A 16,570-nucleotide genomic window follows, 5' to 3' on the forward strand; every position below is an offset into this window, starting at 1 on the left:
GTATTAAGGATCGTCCTTAATATATCTATTTAAGGAAAGAGAAACGCTTAAGATATATTTTACAAACAATTAAAAACTATGCCGCATTTCAATTGTTAAACAATTATTAGTACGTGTAAAGAAATTAAAAAAAAAAAATATGTATATAATACAAAAGGAAAACATAAGACAAAAAATAAGTAAACAAAATGATAAATAAAAATAAAATCTTTCACGAAGCACGTCAAAAGTTGATCTATCTGGATTTATAATATAAATTGAAAAAAATTGTACCACCTTGCTGAGAAAAGATCAAGTTGAAAAAAGTTTTGCTAAAAGTTATACCGTATGTTGTTTTATTTATATGTACAACTAGAAACTTTTTCTAATGCTTGGTAAGTGTTATTTTTTCTGTACCTTCTTTCGTTTTTATTTTATTACTAATATTTTTTTTTTGTTTTATAGTTGTATTAGGATGATTGTTTATAGATGGAAATTCGCATTTACAGCTTTTTTCAGTAACTATGTTCGTATTAGATGATTTTTTAAAAATGTGTTATTTATTTACACTTTATGACCTGTACTTCAATATTAAAAAAAAAAAAAATTATTTTATTACGTTGCCCATTATTATTTAATATTCAAATGGAATTTGAAATTGAATAATTAAACCGGCAGGACCATTTTAATAAATCTTTTATGATATTATTATTCATTAATTCGATGTGTGACTAAATAAATTGATTTAATTGTATAATTTATTTTGTTGCGGGTAAAATATGCATATTTTATCAATGTATTTTGATTAACGATTGAATAAGATATTGTATTTGTATAAATGTTATATTAATTTGATGTTGTTATCGATCATTACCTTATTAAAATTTTATATTATTGAACAATCCGGGTTAGTTCGCATTATCAATATAGATTATAAACAGATGGATTTTAATTTCCTACACGTTTTGTTACGTGTACGAACCTTCTAAAATTAAAATCGTAAACAAAATTTGAAATAAATCTACTAAAACAAAAAAAACGAAAATCTTGTTTAAAATATTTTTAAATAACAAACATCTGCGCTGAAAGTGTTGGAAATTTTACTGTCGTTCTTACTATTTTTTTAATGATATTCTTATTAACGTTCATTTTATGTAGCAGATAAATTATTGAAATACTCTGATCTTTTTATGTTAAGTTTAAACAGAATGAAAAGAATTGAATTAGGGGAGTAACAGAAAGATGACATATGTAAATAAATTTCATACCTTAATATGAATTTTTTTAAAAATGTCAAATTTAGCCAATGAATTGACGCCACTGCAGCTACAGCTTTATTTAAGTTATTAGGTAAACACTATTCAATATAGAAATCATATTGTTCTTAGCAGAAAATATTATCTAGTATTATCTTAATAACAACAATTTTAACGAGGTTAGCCAAACCAGAATTGTAAAGAAATTTAAACTTACATTAAAGAAGTTACTTAACAATTCCGAACATATATACTTTAATAAACAATGTATTATCAAATTACAGATTTAAATGTTAATTCCTGAAGAACATTAATCGAAAAAAAATATGAAACAATAGTTGAATGTGGTCTTTCGATCAAACTTTTAAATTAAAAAAATTGATGTGGACAACATAAGATTTCCTTGTACGCCTATTAGTTACATTTACACCTTTTTTTAAATGAAAAGTTAATAAAACATTTCATTAAAAACTTCTGATATTTTGTCATTTTTTTTTTATTTTTGTAGTGTTGTTGAATTATTATTCATTGCAATTTTTTTTTTACAATGAGAGGATAATAATTATTAATAAATCAAAATATTTAAATTAAAAAAAAAAATAAATAAAAAAAGGAGATGAAGTTTGAATCGAACCGATGTGCTCCTTTGTAGGATTCTGATATTTCATTAATTAAAATTTTATTTGGCTACAACTCTGGAACCAATGAAAATAAGTACAGCTTATGATATATCATTGAAAAGCACTTAATGAAGGCTTATTACTGCAGTTAAGAAAAAGTCCAAATCCAAGTTTTTGTTGGATTTTATGCTTTTTCGGACACTTTTCGTTTAGTCGATTGCAATCAAAAGGGGAGATGCACAACTACATGTTACAATAATCCTGAATAAAAAATTTAAACAAATTAAATCAAAACATCCTTTGTATTTCACATCCAACGCTTGTATCCAACATCCAACGCTTGTATTTTCACGATTACCCGTTAAATTATATTTGCGTTTAAAAGTAAAGTGGTATAACATACGTGTAAAGTTACCTGGTAGGAAATTTTAAAAGGGTTTAAAATTTACTATTGAACTTCGCTAATTTATAAAAAATAATTTATAAAAAAAAAAACTAATTTATAAAAAAATAATTTATAAAACTATGGCTAATTATTTTTGAGTTGTGAGAGATACATACGTAGGTACAAACGTCACGCCGAAACTAGTCAAAATGGATATTTCCGTTGAAATCAGGGAACTGAAATTTTTCGCGATCACAATATTTTCTTTACTTTGTACAAGGAAGTAAAATTGTGGAAAAATTATTTTACTACGATATTAAAATTATTGTAAATATGAAAATATTGTAAATAAAATTTATTGACGAAAAATACATAAAATACAGTTTTTTCTAGTTTGTGAATTCTAAATACTAAAAATTAATAAATTGACTAATAAAAATAGGAATAATCATTCAAAAAAAAATATCTTTATACATTTTTAACGACGTACTACATTTCACAAAGTTATTAAATAAATTTAATATTTCTTTTTTTTCAGGTTCTTTATTTACAAATTAATTTTGGAAATTATGCGCCCCAATTTCTAATCCAAAACTAGTAATATTCAGTTCTGGAGTTTTAAATTATTTAATATTTGTAAAAAACTTTTGGTTTTATAGTGTTAATAATGACGAAATTTCTCATTTAAAAGAAAAAAAAATGTATAAAACGTGCAGAAGTTTTAAAGTAAATCGTTCTAAAGTTCAAAATTCAGTAAAAAATACGATAGTCATTCTTTTAAACGCGTACTCAAGTGATAAATTGATTTTGTGTTGTTCGTAATCAGACCTTGTTCGTTAAATATTAGAAATAGTGAATAGAGTTTAAATTGCCATCGAAGTTAGTAATTTTACCAGTGACGTCAAACTGATAAATTAACTATAAAGAATTGTAAAACTGGATGTAGGATAGTAAATGTTTCAGAAGATACCGATTTTACTCTTGTTAGTAAAAGTATTATTCTCAGAATAGGTTGCTGAATTATATACACGAATGGTATAATATTATTAACGAATTAGTAAGTTTACATTCTTAGTGTAGTACTATATTCGGAGCAAAGAATCTATCCAAAATTTTAAGGTTAAAGGGGGAGAACTGACAGGTCAAGTTCGTTTAAAAGCATAGCTAATGAAACTTTTTATGTCTAGGCATTCTTTGACAGATGCTTTGCTCCCTACTGTACTACGCTGAGTGCAGCGAATTTTCAGTCCCGTTCTTAAAATACCACACTCAGAAGAGTAAACTGTATCTGTAGATTTACTAGAGCGCAGTAATATTAATTTTGGAGTTTTTACAATTTTTGAAAATAGTAGATTTTGATCTCAATTCAGTTAAGTACAATATTCGGTAATAAATTTTAATAAATTGTCTTTAAGAATGGGAAAAAATTAAAGAAAATTGCACTATTATTGGAAATATGAGAATTTCGGTATCTTTGATAGACTCGTACATTAGTCTCTGCCATAATAAGTTTTCTTATAAAAATAAATAAATTTGTACGCTTGTATTTTCACGATTACCCGTTAAATTATATTTGCGTTTAAAAGTAAAGTGGTATAACATACGTGTAAAGTTACCTGGTAGGAAATTTTAAAAGGGTTTAAAATTTACTATTGAACTTCGCTAATTTATAAAAAAATTCATAACTATATTTCACAAATTTTTAAGATTATAATTTTCAAAATATACCGTTTGTTTTAAAATCACGATGATTTTGAATAAAACAACCAATCTTATATATATATAAATGAATGAATGTTTGTTTGTTTCTTCCGTATGCGTTCCTATACCATCCATCCGATTGCGATGAAACTTTTGTGAGTTGTTGTGCGCACGCCTGTGAAGGATCTGATTTAGTTTGGATCCGCTAGGTAGTGCGGGGTTGAGATATTTCAAAAAATTGTATTTATGGTCCGATTTTACTTCTATTAAGAATGTCTATTAGTTACACGAAAAGAAATGTTTTTACAAAAATGGATCCGCTAGATTGCACTAGGGTTTAGATATTTCGGAAAATTTTATTTACGGTCAGATTTGGCTCATATTCAGAATATATATGTATATTAGTTACGCGAAAAGAAATATTTTTGCAAAAAATTGACCCGGTAGGTGGGCTGGGATTGAAAATATTTAGAAAAATTGTATTTATGAACCGATTTTACTCATATTTAGAATATATATTAGTTAAGTGAAAATAAATATTTTTGCGAAAAAGGGAAGAAGGGAAAGAGGAGAAGGAGAGAAGATTGGAAGGAGGAAAAAAAGGAAAGGTTAAATTTTGTAATCTTCCATAATGTCCAGTTTTTTAATGTTTTATCAAAAAAAGTTCACTTCTGTTCGTTTAATCTATGTATATACGCAAATATAGCAATACCGAAGTATTGCCGGGTCAGCTAGTAACATATAAAAACGATTTCTTGTTTTCAAATAAAATGTTCTGTTTCAGCGTTTATAAAGATGACCATGTGTTTTAATCGGAAAACAATGTTAATAGTCCTTATCAATATGTAAATAAATCTGTACAACAGTTTCAGCCGCAGAGCAATTCGTCGGTTATGTAAACCGTATAACATCAATCAGTGCCGGATATCCGATTATTAATAATCACTTCCTTTATTTACTTTCAAAATATTTCATTTCATTAATTAAACGTTGCAATGAGTTATAATTATTTATGTTTTTAGTTAAGTTCACATTTATTCATATTTTAAATATATATTAAAAATATCTAGCTAGAACAATAAAAATATAGTGATGTTGTTGCTAATACATCTTAAAAGAAAGTAAATTCATATAATTAATAAAGATCAGGTGGTTCATTAACAAATAAAAAGAAATAAGACGATGGTAGGAGATGTTTACATTAAGCATGAGGACAAAGAAAACAAACGAATCTGACATACTGCCCGTCAAAAAATAAGTTATATTTATTTATAATAACATGATAATATCAATATAATTAAGTTATATTATCAGGTACGTAAATGTTATACAAATACAAATATAAATTATATAATGAATATGATTCAGTAGTACAAGATAAACCAACTATAGTTATTTTACTTTTTTTTTATCATTATGATACTGATCGAAAATCAGTGTTTAAAAATAGTAATACAATAATAATAATAATAATGCTCAGAATATTAATAACTTTGTAATAATATACATAAATATATATTCTTGCAAACTTGTAATTATGATCATATAGGGACTAGGATTTCTTTAAATATGTTGTTCGGGACGCAGCTATTGTGAGAAGATGTGTCCAGTGGATCGAATTACGACGATACCATTGGCTATAAAGTATAAATAATGATGATTTATTGCACATTAGTGACTTAAAGCATCTAACATATAATCTCTCCTCCCCTCTGTGTATGTGTGTGCGCGCGCGTGTGTGTTTATGTTGTTTGTGGTGTCTGCGTGTAGTACATGTGTACAAGTAAATGTAGTTTAATAATTAGTCTGTGGAGTAAAATGATAGAAGTTTAAGAGCATATGAATAAGATTGGTATTTCTCCTGCCACCACCCCATTCGGTCGCCCTAAAGCATTAGACCGAATTTCTGTGCTACATACGGCTACAGAGCCTCCAAACAGTTTAGCGATCAGTATCCTAACTAGCTCCTAGAGCCAACCTAAAAGCGTGAGCGGAATAAGCGTGGTACCATATACCACTCGCTTGCGTCTCCCACCGCCCACTTGTCATATATATCACTAAAATGGGTAGGCGCACTCCGTCAACTACTTAAACATATATGAGTATCAATAATGAAATTTATCTCGTCAAAGATATCAATTTGTTGCCACATCTAGGCCGCTGAATGCCAGCAAGTACTTGCCCGCTATTAAAGGGCTTGGAGCATTAATCTAGCTGGTAGCCAGTCATATCTCTCTGTTAGCTTCCTAAAGCAGTGCGGTAGGAGGCTTTTCCCTTAGGTAAACTACTGATGTCGGTTGAACGAAGCAACCGCATCAACGAACTACCACACGGTCCGATAATGCGGCTCCCGCCACATTGACTCGCTTGTGAGTGGCCAATTTTCCCCTTGACTTCTAAGTTCTGGCCCTTGGAAGAACTGGGCAGTCAAACATCATGTGTTCGTTCGACTGGACCTCCCCGCAGACGCATAGCTCACAGATGCTATATGATTAACATATAAATATATTGATATAAATACAGAATATTACATTGTAATAATATATAACATTTGTGACCATAAATCACAATTGAAAGCATATTAATCAAATTCAATAATAAAGTGTAATATCAACCAATAAAATTATTATTTTTTTAATATTCTCAATTAGTAACAAGTGAAAGGTATTCAATTAATTGTCAGCTACTGACAGCAAACACTACTTATGCACAGGTTTTCGGAACTGACCATTAGCAATCTTTAAATCGACAACTCAAAGTAATTGGTTAGGACCTGGATAAACTTTAGTGATAATCCCGAATTTCAATTGCATTGGTGAACAGTTCTTAGAGATTATGACTTTTTTTTTGTCTTCAGTCATTTGACTGGTTTGATGCAGCTCTCCAAGATTCCCTATCTAGTGCTAGTCGTTTCACCAAAATTAAAGCGACTATTCCGGGATGCCTTAGTATGTGGTCTATAAGTCTGTCTCTTCTTTTAACTATATTTTTCCAAATGCTTCTATCTTCATCTATTTGCCGCAATACCTCTTCATTTGTCACTTTATCCACCCGTCTGATTTTTAACATTCTCCTATAGCACCGCATTTCAAAAGCTTCTAATCTTTTCTTCTCAGATACTCCGATCGTCCAAGTTTCACTTCCATATAAAGCGACACTCCAAACATACACTTTCAAAAATCTTTTCCTGACATTTAAATTAATTTTTGATGTAAACAAATTATATTTCTTACTGAAGGCTCGTTTCGCTTGTGCTATTCGGCATTTTATATCGCTCCTGCTTCGTCCATCTTCAGTAATTCTACTTCCCAAATAACAAAATTCTTCTACCTCCATAATCTTTACTCCTATTTTCACATTCAGCGGTCCATCTTTGTTATTTCTACTACATTTCATTACTTTTGTTTTCTTCTTGTTTATTTTCATGCGATAGTTCTTGCGTAGGACTTCATCTATGCCGTTCATTGTTTCTTCTAAATCCTTTTTACTCTCGGCTAGAATTACTATATCATCAGCAAATCGTAGCATCTTTATCTTTTCACCTTGTACTGTTACTCCGAATCTAAATTGTTCTTTAACATCATTAACTGCTAGTTCCATGTAAAGATTAAAAAGTAACGGGGATAAGGAACATCCTTGTCGGACTCCCTTTCTTATTACGTCTTCTTTCTTATGTTCTTCGATTATTACTGTTGCTGTTTGGTTCCTGTACATGTTAGCAATTGTTCTTCTATCTCTGTATTTGAACCCTAATCTTTTTAAAATGCTGAACATTTTATTCCAGTCTACGTTATCGAATGCCTTTTCTAGGTCTATAAACGCCAAGTATGTTGGTTTGTTTTTCTTTAATCTTTCTTCTACTTTTAATCTGAGGCCTAAAATTGCTTCCCTTGTCCCTATACTTTTCCTGAAACCAAATTGGTCTTCTCCTAACACTTCTTCCACTCTCCTCTCAATTCTTCTGTATAGAATTCTAGTTAAGAATTTTGATGCTTGACTAGTTAAACTAATTGTTCTGTATTCTTCACAATTGTTCAGATTATGACTAAGTCTCAAATATACAGAATACGCGAAGGGAAACGCCATTTATTTCTCTGCTGTAGATAATGAAGATAGTCCTTAAGAGCATCGTTTCCAGAGATGGATTGGACGAATTTCTGGAGTAAATGAAAACGACCTAGGCGGTTAATTTCAATGTCTTTGTAATCGGGTTCAGGTAAAGACATAAGTAGACAACCGATAAGAAAATGAGATTAGATTATAATATTATTCGATTAGATTAGAAATAATAAATTGCAAACGAAAGTAAGGAAATTAATAAATGTTAAAATCTGTGAAAATGATAATTAAGTTTAATTTTTTGCCTTGAAAAAATATAAACATTAAACATTTATTTATGACAACGGGACAATTTGTCTATAAAACATACATTATACTTTTTAACTAGTCACTCGAAAAAAAAAAACTAACATTCTAGTATCGATTCTCAATCACATATTTCTAGTCAAATTTTTATATTATAATTTCATGTACAAACGAAAGTCCGAAAAACTATTTTCAAAATGTTATATAGTAATTAAAGAAGAAGATAGAAGTAGAAGATAGAAGAAGATTAGTTTTGTTGTTATATTTGTATTATTACTTGCACATCAGCAAATAAGACTATAAATCTCAATCAGGGTGTTTCCTTTTTTCGTACGTATTGAAAGCTCGGTCGGGCTGTGTTTACGGCCTAAATGCTGAGTTTTCTGCTTTTGTTCCAGACCCCTCGCGGTTATTGGGTAAAAGCTAAATATTCCTTATTTAGTTTTACTGATGATGTATGATTGCGTAAAATCTGCTACATTTACTTTTTTTTGAATTGACCTCGTGTATATATACCAGTTTTCCTTACAGGTGAACAATTAAATTTAACAATTGTATTTGCCTAAAAATGTATTTTGCCCAAATTGTATTTGTTTAAAAATTTCGACTGACTTAAAACAAATGTGTGAAAATTAAACTACTTTTACATCTATTTATCGCTTTCCTACAGTTTCTTGTTTTCAACAGTCAAAAAGTTCTAGATCTATAGTAATATATTGTTTCACTTAATAAACTGTAATCGTACAATATATGTACACAGTCGATTGTTTATACTTATATATTCAATAATAAATTGGTTTGGGTAGGCTAAAACTATTTTTGGTAGGTTTATGGAATAAATTAATGGCTATCATATTTCTCTCTCTTTGGTTTGGTCACAATTAAATGTCTTCTAAATGGTTGTCCGTCTTTGTGTCTGATTAAATGTAAAGAATGGCGATTGTATATGATATAATATTAACTGAATTCCGAAACGGTCCGTATTTTATCGGGCAAAATCTGTTGTATCCAAATTGACAAGTTTTATTCACACCTTGTGGTTGGTAAAAATAAGGGATTATGATCGGCCTGAAATTACTGTCTATTCATTGGTCAGTTTATTGTTCCAGCTGTGATTGGTGCGTCGTAGTATCTTTTTTTATTAGTCAGTCGTATTTTTACTAGCGATTCGTTAGGTAAATGCGGTAAACTGATTGGTTAGTTACTGAAGTAATCTAATCTTTTGAGAAGTTGAAAAGTAATTGTAACTGAGATATGCGAGGATGAATGTAAATTGTCATTGGTTTATTTTTTATCGACTTGGATTTGGGAGGAATCGAATCGAGATTTTGGTCATATTTCGTTGTTTTTACCACTGATAACAGTGGTAAAAACAACGACTTATTTTAATACTTATTTTAATAGTCACATAAGTGACTATTAAAATAAGTATTAGATGAAGCACTGAGTTAATAAATTTTGTAATTTTTCTGTACTAATATTAACCGACTATATTAATTATTATAATGTAGCATTTAAACTCTGTGAGAAAAGTCGGTACTTAAGAGTGAACTAAAATAAAAATTAAAGAGGAAAACATAATTTCCTGTAATTGATGTGATTCTGTTTATGAAATTATATAATAAAATATCGAAAAATTCAGGCGTTGTAAATTATAACTACATGTTTTTTATTTGCACTCTAAATGATTTAACTAATGAAAATTTGAATGACTACTTTCTATATTCTCTAAAAAATCTATCGTATTCACATATAACTTTTAATAGGGTGTTATTAGAAAGTCCTTACATTATTTATAAATATGAACATTTTAAACGACAATTGTAGATTACCTAACTACCCTATTAAAGGTAACGGATTATATTGAAACGGAATTCACTGCATCGTATAAACATTTTGGAAGGCGGGATGTCAGATATTTCGAGTACGAGAGCATTGCAATGAAATTATTCAGATTGCCCTTTACCAACGACATCTCTCACTAGTCGTTCAGTATTAAATATATCAGTCCTAAAAATGTATTGAGACGTTCTGGTTCGAAATAAAATATTGGCGTACAGCGATTTAAATAATTAAAATGGAAATTTCTTTAAATATGCAAAAAAATAAAAAAAATAACTAAGAACGAACGTTAATTACGTTTGTTAAATTTTTTGTTCCTGTTAATTTTGGTCGAAAACTTAAATCCTGTCTTGGTAAGATTTATTTCATTTTTTTTTTTTTTTTATAAATTTGTTACCGATTTGTTGTAGGAGACATGATTCGTGTTGAGTTTTGACTGAATTTTTGTAACTGTTTAACGCCGTGTTATTTTGCTAATGGATAAGTACATATTTTATTTTAAAATACAGATTATCATTAGCAAAGCTGGTTCATTAGAACGTTGATAATTACAATTGTGTTGTAGTAAATTAAAAAGTGGATATATAAATGTTAATAATGATGGGAACTGTTGATCTGTCAGTAACTACACGGATAAAATATGGTGTATCGAATAATACAATTTTGTTTTTATTTATGTTCTGTTTGCGAATGCTATTTGTGTTTTGCCGTGGGTGTTTAATTAGTTAATGATGATTTCTCAACATACATCAGTCTATAGATAGTGCCATTATATATGGTTCGTGAACCTACAACTCCAGCGGATGACAGTACCTCTATCCGTCCTTCATAAGTGTACAATCAGTAACACATAAATGAGTCATCTGCCGCAAACAAAAATTATCAGCAACAAAATTTTATTATTTATACGAACGTGGGGGTAGATATAAGTATGTACTTTGTGTTCAGATATTATTCATAAAAAAGAAATCATAACGTGTATTTATAATATTCTTTAACAATAATATTTGTAAACAAATTAAATTACATGTAATTTCATTATTAATATAAAGCACTAATATGCACACACAGTTCTTCAATTCGTGATTATTGTTCGCTGTTACATCACAGACATATTTCGTTGTTTACGATCTTTTAATATAGTACAGTCAATTTGTATTTTTATTTGAAAATCCTTATTGATGTTTTTTTCATATGTTAGGGGTGATGAGGGAAGCTTCAGATTTTGAACATCCCCCTCCCATAGATTTTTGAAAAACTCAAAAAGTTTTTGAAATGGGGTTTTCTCTGAATCTATGCATTTTAGAGAAACGTTCTTCAAACAAAAAATGTAGAGGACATCCTACTCTACAATTAATGTCTTTGAAGTTATGCCGTATAATTTTAAATTGAAATACTAGGTGGCGCTGTTTGTATTTGTAATTTGTAAAAAACGTGTTTTTTCGGTTTTTTTCACCGGAAAAAATTGTTTTTCGTCTGTATTGCATTTGGAAAAGTTGTTAATCTCAAAAAAACAGACAACCTTTATTTAAACAATTTTCTTGTACGACTTACCGTTTTGGAGCTGTAGCTTGTGAAAGTGTGAAACTTTTGTGAATTGGGCACGTGTTCGAAACCGGTCTAGTCGTTTACAACGTGTTTACGACTTCAGCGCCACCTAGTGTTTCAATTTCAAATTATACGGCATAACTTCAAAGACATTAACTTTCAAGACTTTCTCCTCTACATCTTTTGTTTGAAAAAATTTTCTCTAAAATGCATAGATTCAGAGAAAAACGCAATTCAAAAACTTTTTGAGTATTTCGAGTTTTTCAAAAATTTATGGGAGGGGGATGTTAAAAATCTGGAGTTAAGCTTCCCTCATCGCCCCTAACGCATGGACAAAAGATCAATCGGTAGGTAAGGATTTTCAAATACAGCCTATTTTGACGACAAATTGCCTGTACTAATACGGAAATTACTTTTACGGGCTAGTTGTGTAGATTTTATAATTTTTTTTAATTTTAATCAAATGTTAGTTTTAGTTTGTTAAATTACGTCTAAACTCGGGGAAGAAAATTTGTATATAGTCAATCTCGCGATGTTGTGGTTAAAGACGTGAAATTTATAACCAAAGAGGCAAAAAAATGGAGAATTTATTATCGATCTTAAAAAAATAATAGAAAGGGTTAGTGCCGCGACGGAGTTTCGAAAAGGTCTATAACTCGAATGAAATTTATGACCGAGGCAAGATTTATGACTGAAAATCCGTCAACGACTTTTTCTTTACCACCCCCTCCAAAAAATAAAAAATAAAAGACCCCGTGTCCTATTTCTGGGTTAGACGAATTTAACTTGTGCGCTGTTCGCCGTGTAGTTAACAATTTCTACACTCTAGAAAAATGTCTTCCGACCGTACAAAAGTTAATAAATAAGTTAATAATAATGAGTTCGAAGGTTCCGGCAATATCATTAAGACGTGTTTTGAAAATAAAGCGCGGCTAAATAATGGGCTAAAATTTCGACAAATAGATCGGCATTAGAGGAAAGACAAACGCTATAAGTATCTGAAAAAAAATTATGAATTCAGAGGACAAAATCGTTCACTTGAGTTTCTCAATGAAACGTTCATACATTTTTCTCATTTATAAATCAAAGGATGGATTGAAAAAAAAACCGCCTAAAGAATGTTTGAAAAAAAACCGGTCGGCAAAGGATCAAGAACGATTATTTTGCACATATGGAGATATAAGATTCATACAACATTGCCTTACTATGTGGAAATCCATGACAGCCACGGGAGACTTTTCAAAGTGGCTTAAAGAGAAACTGATTCCAAATTTACCATCTAATCCGAATTCAAAAAAATCGATATGCAAGACTGGCTGAAGTCACATGGTATACCTTTCCGTGAAATGGATCGTAATATTAAAATAGAACTTAATGAAATTGTTAAAAAACATAAGGTTTTTTCAGTAGACAAAATCATTAAATACGTTAATCGCGATATTTTACAATTTCCACCGTACCTTACCGAGCTGAAACCGTTAGAATTGACTTGGGCAGGTGTCAAAAATTAGACCGGGTTGGTCTAGTGGTGAACGCGTCTTCCCAAATCAGCTGATTTGGAAGCCGAGAGTTCCAGCGTTCAAGTCCTAGTAAAGCCGGTTATTTTTACATGGATTTGAATGCTAGATCGTGGATACCGGTGTTCTTTGGTGGTTGGGTTTCAATTAACCACACATCTCAGGATTGGTCAAACTGAGAATGTACAAGACCACACTTCATTTACACTCATACATATCATCCTCATTCATCCTCTGAAGTATTATCTAAAAACGGTAGTTACCGGAGGCTAAACAGGAAAAAAAAGAAGAAAGAAAGAAGGTGTCAAAAATTAGGACCACCGGGTTGGTCTAGTGGTGAACGCGTCTTCCCAAATCAGCTGATTTGGAAGTCGAGAGTTCCAGCGTTCAAGTCCTACTAAAGCCAGTTATTTTTACACGGATTTGAATACTAGATCGTGGATACCGGTGTTCTTTGGTGGTTGGGTTTCAATTAACCACACATCTCAGGATTGGTCAAACTGAGAATGTACAAGACCACACTTCATTTACACTCATACATATCATCCTCATTCATCCTCTGAAGTATTATCTAAAAACGGTAGTTACCGGAGGCTAAACAGGAAAAAAAAGAAGAAAGAAAGAAGGTGTCAAAAATTAGGACCACCGGGTTGGTCTAGTGGTGAACGCGTCTTCCCAAATCAGCTGATTTGGAAGTCGAGAGTTCCAGCGTTCAAGTCCTACTAAAGCCAGTTATTTTTACACGGATTTGAATACTAGATCGTGGATACCGGTGTTCTTTGTTAGTTGTGTTTCAATTAACCACACATCTCAGGAATGGTCGAACTGAGAATGTACAAGACTACACTTCATTTACACTCATACATATCATCCTCATTCATCCTCTGAAGAATTATCTAAACGGTAGTTACCGGAGGCTAAACAGTAAAGAAAGAAGAGGTGTCAACAATTAACCCATTTAGGTCTAATGGTTAACTCGTCATCGCAAATCAACTAACTGATTTCGAAGTCGAGAGTTCTAAGGTTCAAATCCTAGTAAAGGCAGTTAGTTCTTTTATACAGATTTGAATACGAGATCGTGGATACCGGTGTTCTTTGGTGGTTGGGTCTCAATTAACCACACATCTCAGGAATGGTCGGCCTGAGTTTGTTCAAGGCTAAACATCTACCGATATACTTGATATACTTACGTTACACTGATAAATCGTTAATGACTTTAATTGTTGATGCCACTATAAATAAAAGTATTAAAAAAAGAAGCTATTTACGCAGTGCTGAATTTTTAAAGTACTCAAAAGGTAATATGGAATTATTTAAAGCAACATTTTGGATAAAGTCAATCATCATTTTTCCTTTAACAGTTTTCGGAAACTGGTTTATCGTCGCGGTTAAAATTGTGATTTTTCCTTTTTGTTGTTTTATTTATTAAACGATAGGCTATAAGCACAGACATGTATTTGTAATTATTTCTTATCCAACCTTGAGTGATTTATGTCGAAAACTGCCATTAATTAAATCTCGACGACCAAAATATGTTGATAGTTTATATGCTTAAATCGTACTATAAGTTTTGTTATATATTTTCCTAAGTAATATCGCTAAGTTATAATACAACTGTAATAATATTCGATGGTTTGTTATTATTTGTTAATGTCTGATTATCCGGTAACAAGCGTTTTTTAGTTGGAAATATGATACAGTAATTTTAAACAAAAAATAGTTTACTTTATTCATAAAACCATGTCGTGAAAGTTGTCGTTGCTTTTTGTCGGTTTGCGTGCTTAGGTCTAGTGATCCTGCACAATTTTTTTTCACTCGTAACTTTTCCTTTGCTTACGTTGTTTTATAATGCATGTGTGGGTGAGAGTAGGTATGCTTCTGTGACTTTAATTCGTCTTTTACATTTCACTTCTATTTTCAGTCGTGTTACAAGTATGTTTCATGAGTAGTACTTTTTTGATATTTGGGAGAAGAGCGTGCGGTACTCACATTTCATTTATTTTTAGGGAGTACTTTTTCAGTCTCGTTGACTACTGAAATTTTCTTACATCAGCTGACTAGAAAAAATTAATAATCGTCTTTATTATCATCCTTATCCTTTAAAATTCTAGTTTTTGCTACAGTTCTGATACTAACACTGTAAGGGTTGGTCATATAAAATTAAAAGTTAATTGCGTAATTAAAGGGTTAAGTGTTCTTGAATTATCAGTGGATTAGATAAAAGAATATTAAATTTATAAAATAATTTGTGAAACTTACCTCCCCAACAAGAGTGGCCATAGCTCAGGCATGACCCTGTAAAAAAAAACCAAAAAAAACCAATTAATTAATTTTGCTAACGCTAAATCTATTGATTTCTATTAAAATTGTACATTTTTACTTCCTTATACGAAGTAAAGGAAGTATTGTGATCACGAAAAATGTTGGTTTTCAGATTTCAACGGAAATATCCATTTTGACCAACCCATAATCCATTTTGACTAGTTTCGCCGTCACGTCTGTACGTACGTATGTATCTCGCATAACTCAAGAAAGACTAGCCGTAGGATGTTGAAATTTTGGATTTAGAACTGTTGTAAAATCTAGTTGTGCACCTCCCCTTTTGATTGCAATTGACTGAACCAACAGTGTCCAAAAAAACCCAAAATCCCAAAAAACATTTGGATTTTTGACTTTTTATTAACTACACCAATAAGCTCTCATTGAGAGCGTTTCAACGGTATGTCATAAAGTGGTACTTATTTTCATTGGTTCCAGAGTTATAGGGAAATAAAATTTTAATTAATGAAATGTTTGGATCTTATAATGGGAAGACACATCGGTTCAAATCAGACTTCATCTCCTTTTTTTAACTTTTATTTTTAATTTAAATATATTGATTTATTAATAATTATTAACCCGTGTTTGTAAAAAAATTACAATAAATAATAATTCAATAATAACAATAAAAAAAAATATGAAGAAATATCAGAAGTTATTAATGAAATAAAATTTTACATACTTTTCATTTAAAAAAAAATGTGTATATGTAATTTAATAGACGAATAAGGAAGTCATGTGGTGTCGACATCAGATTTTTTATTATTTTTACACTACTAACTTTTACAAACTAACTTTGGATATAGCTTTTTCATTTACTCGTGCGATATATTTTGATACGCATAAATTTAGTGAAAATGCATATTTTACAATATTGTATAAATATGTAATCAAACTAAATCAGTATATTACTGTACAGTTACGAACCAACAGTTCAATCAAATAATAATCAATGTTTTGTTGCCGTATGTTCTAATCCATTGCATTATATAAGAACTGTTGAATAGCGGGACTACAAAGAGTGGAAATTGTTTTGTG

At 30.4% G+C, this 16,570-nt stretch overlaps 1 protein-coding gene and 1 pseudogene across 2 annotated transcripts in view; one reads left to right on the top strand and one right to left on the bottom strand.

The window, feature by feature from the left end:
- LOC142330004 (putative multidrug resistance-associated protein lethal(2)03659) overlaps nt 1-16,570 on the top strand; it is a 196,293-nt pseudogene that overhangs the window by 111,453 nt on the left and 68,270 nt on the right.
- The window catches only part of CCHa1 (neuropeptide CCHamide 1), a 174,936-nt gene that overhangs the window by 33,918 nt on the left and 124,448 nt on the right, over nt 1-16,570 (bottom strand). For both annotated transcript variants that reach the window (XM_075375009.1, XM_075375008.1), the window contains exon 2: nt 15,473-15,508. In XM_075375009.1, the coding sequence (XP_075231124.1) occupies nt 15,473-15,508 (36 nt within the window). The remainder of the gene's footprint in view (nt 1-15,472; nt 15,509-16,570) is intronic.

Source organism: Lycorma delicatula, chromosome 9 (genome assembly GCF_047948215.1).
Source record: "Lycorma delicatula isolate Av1 chromosome 9, ASM4794821v1, whole genome shotgun sequence".
Lineage (NCBI taxonomy): Eukaryota > Metazoa > Arthropoda > Insecta > Hemiptera > Fulgoridae > Lycorma > Lycorma delicatula.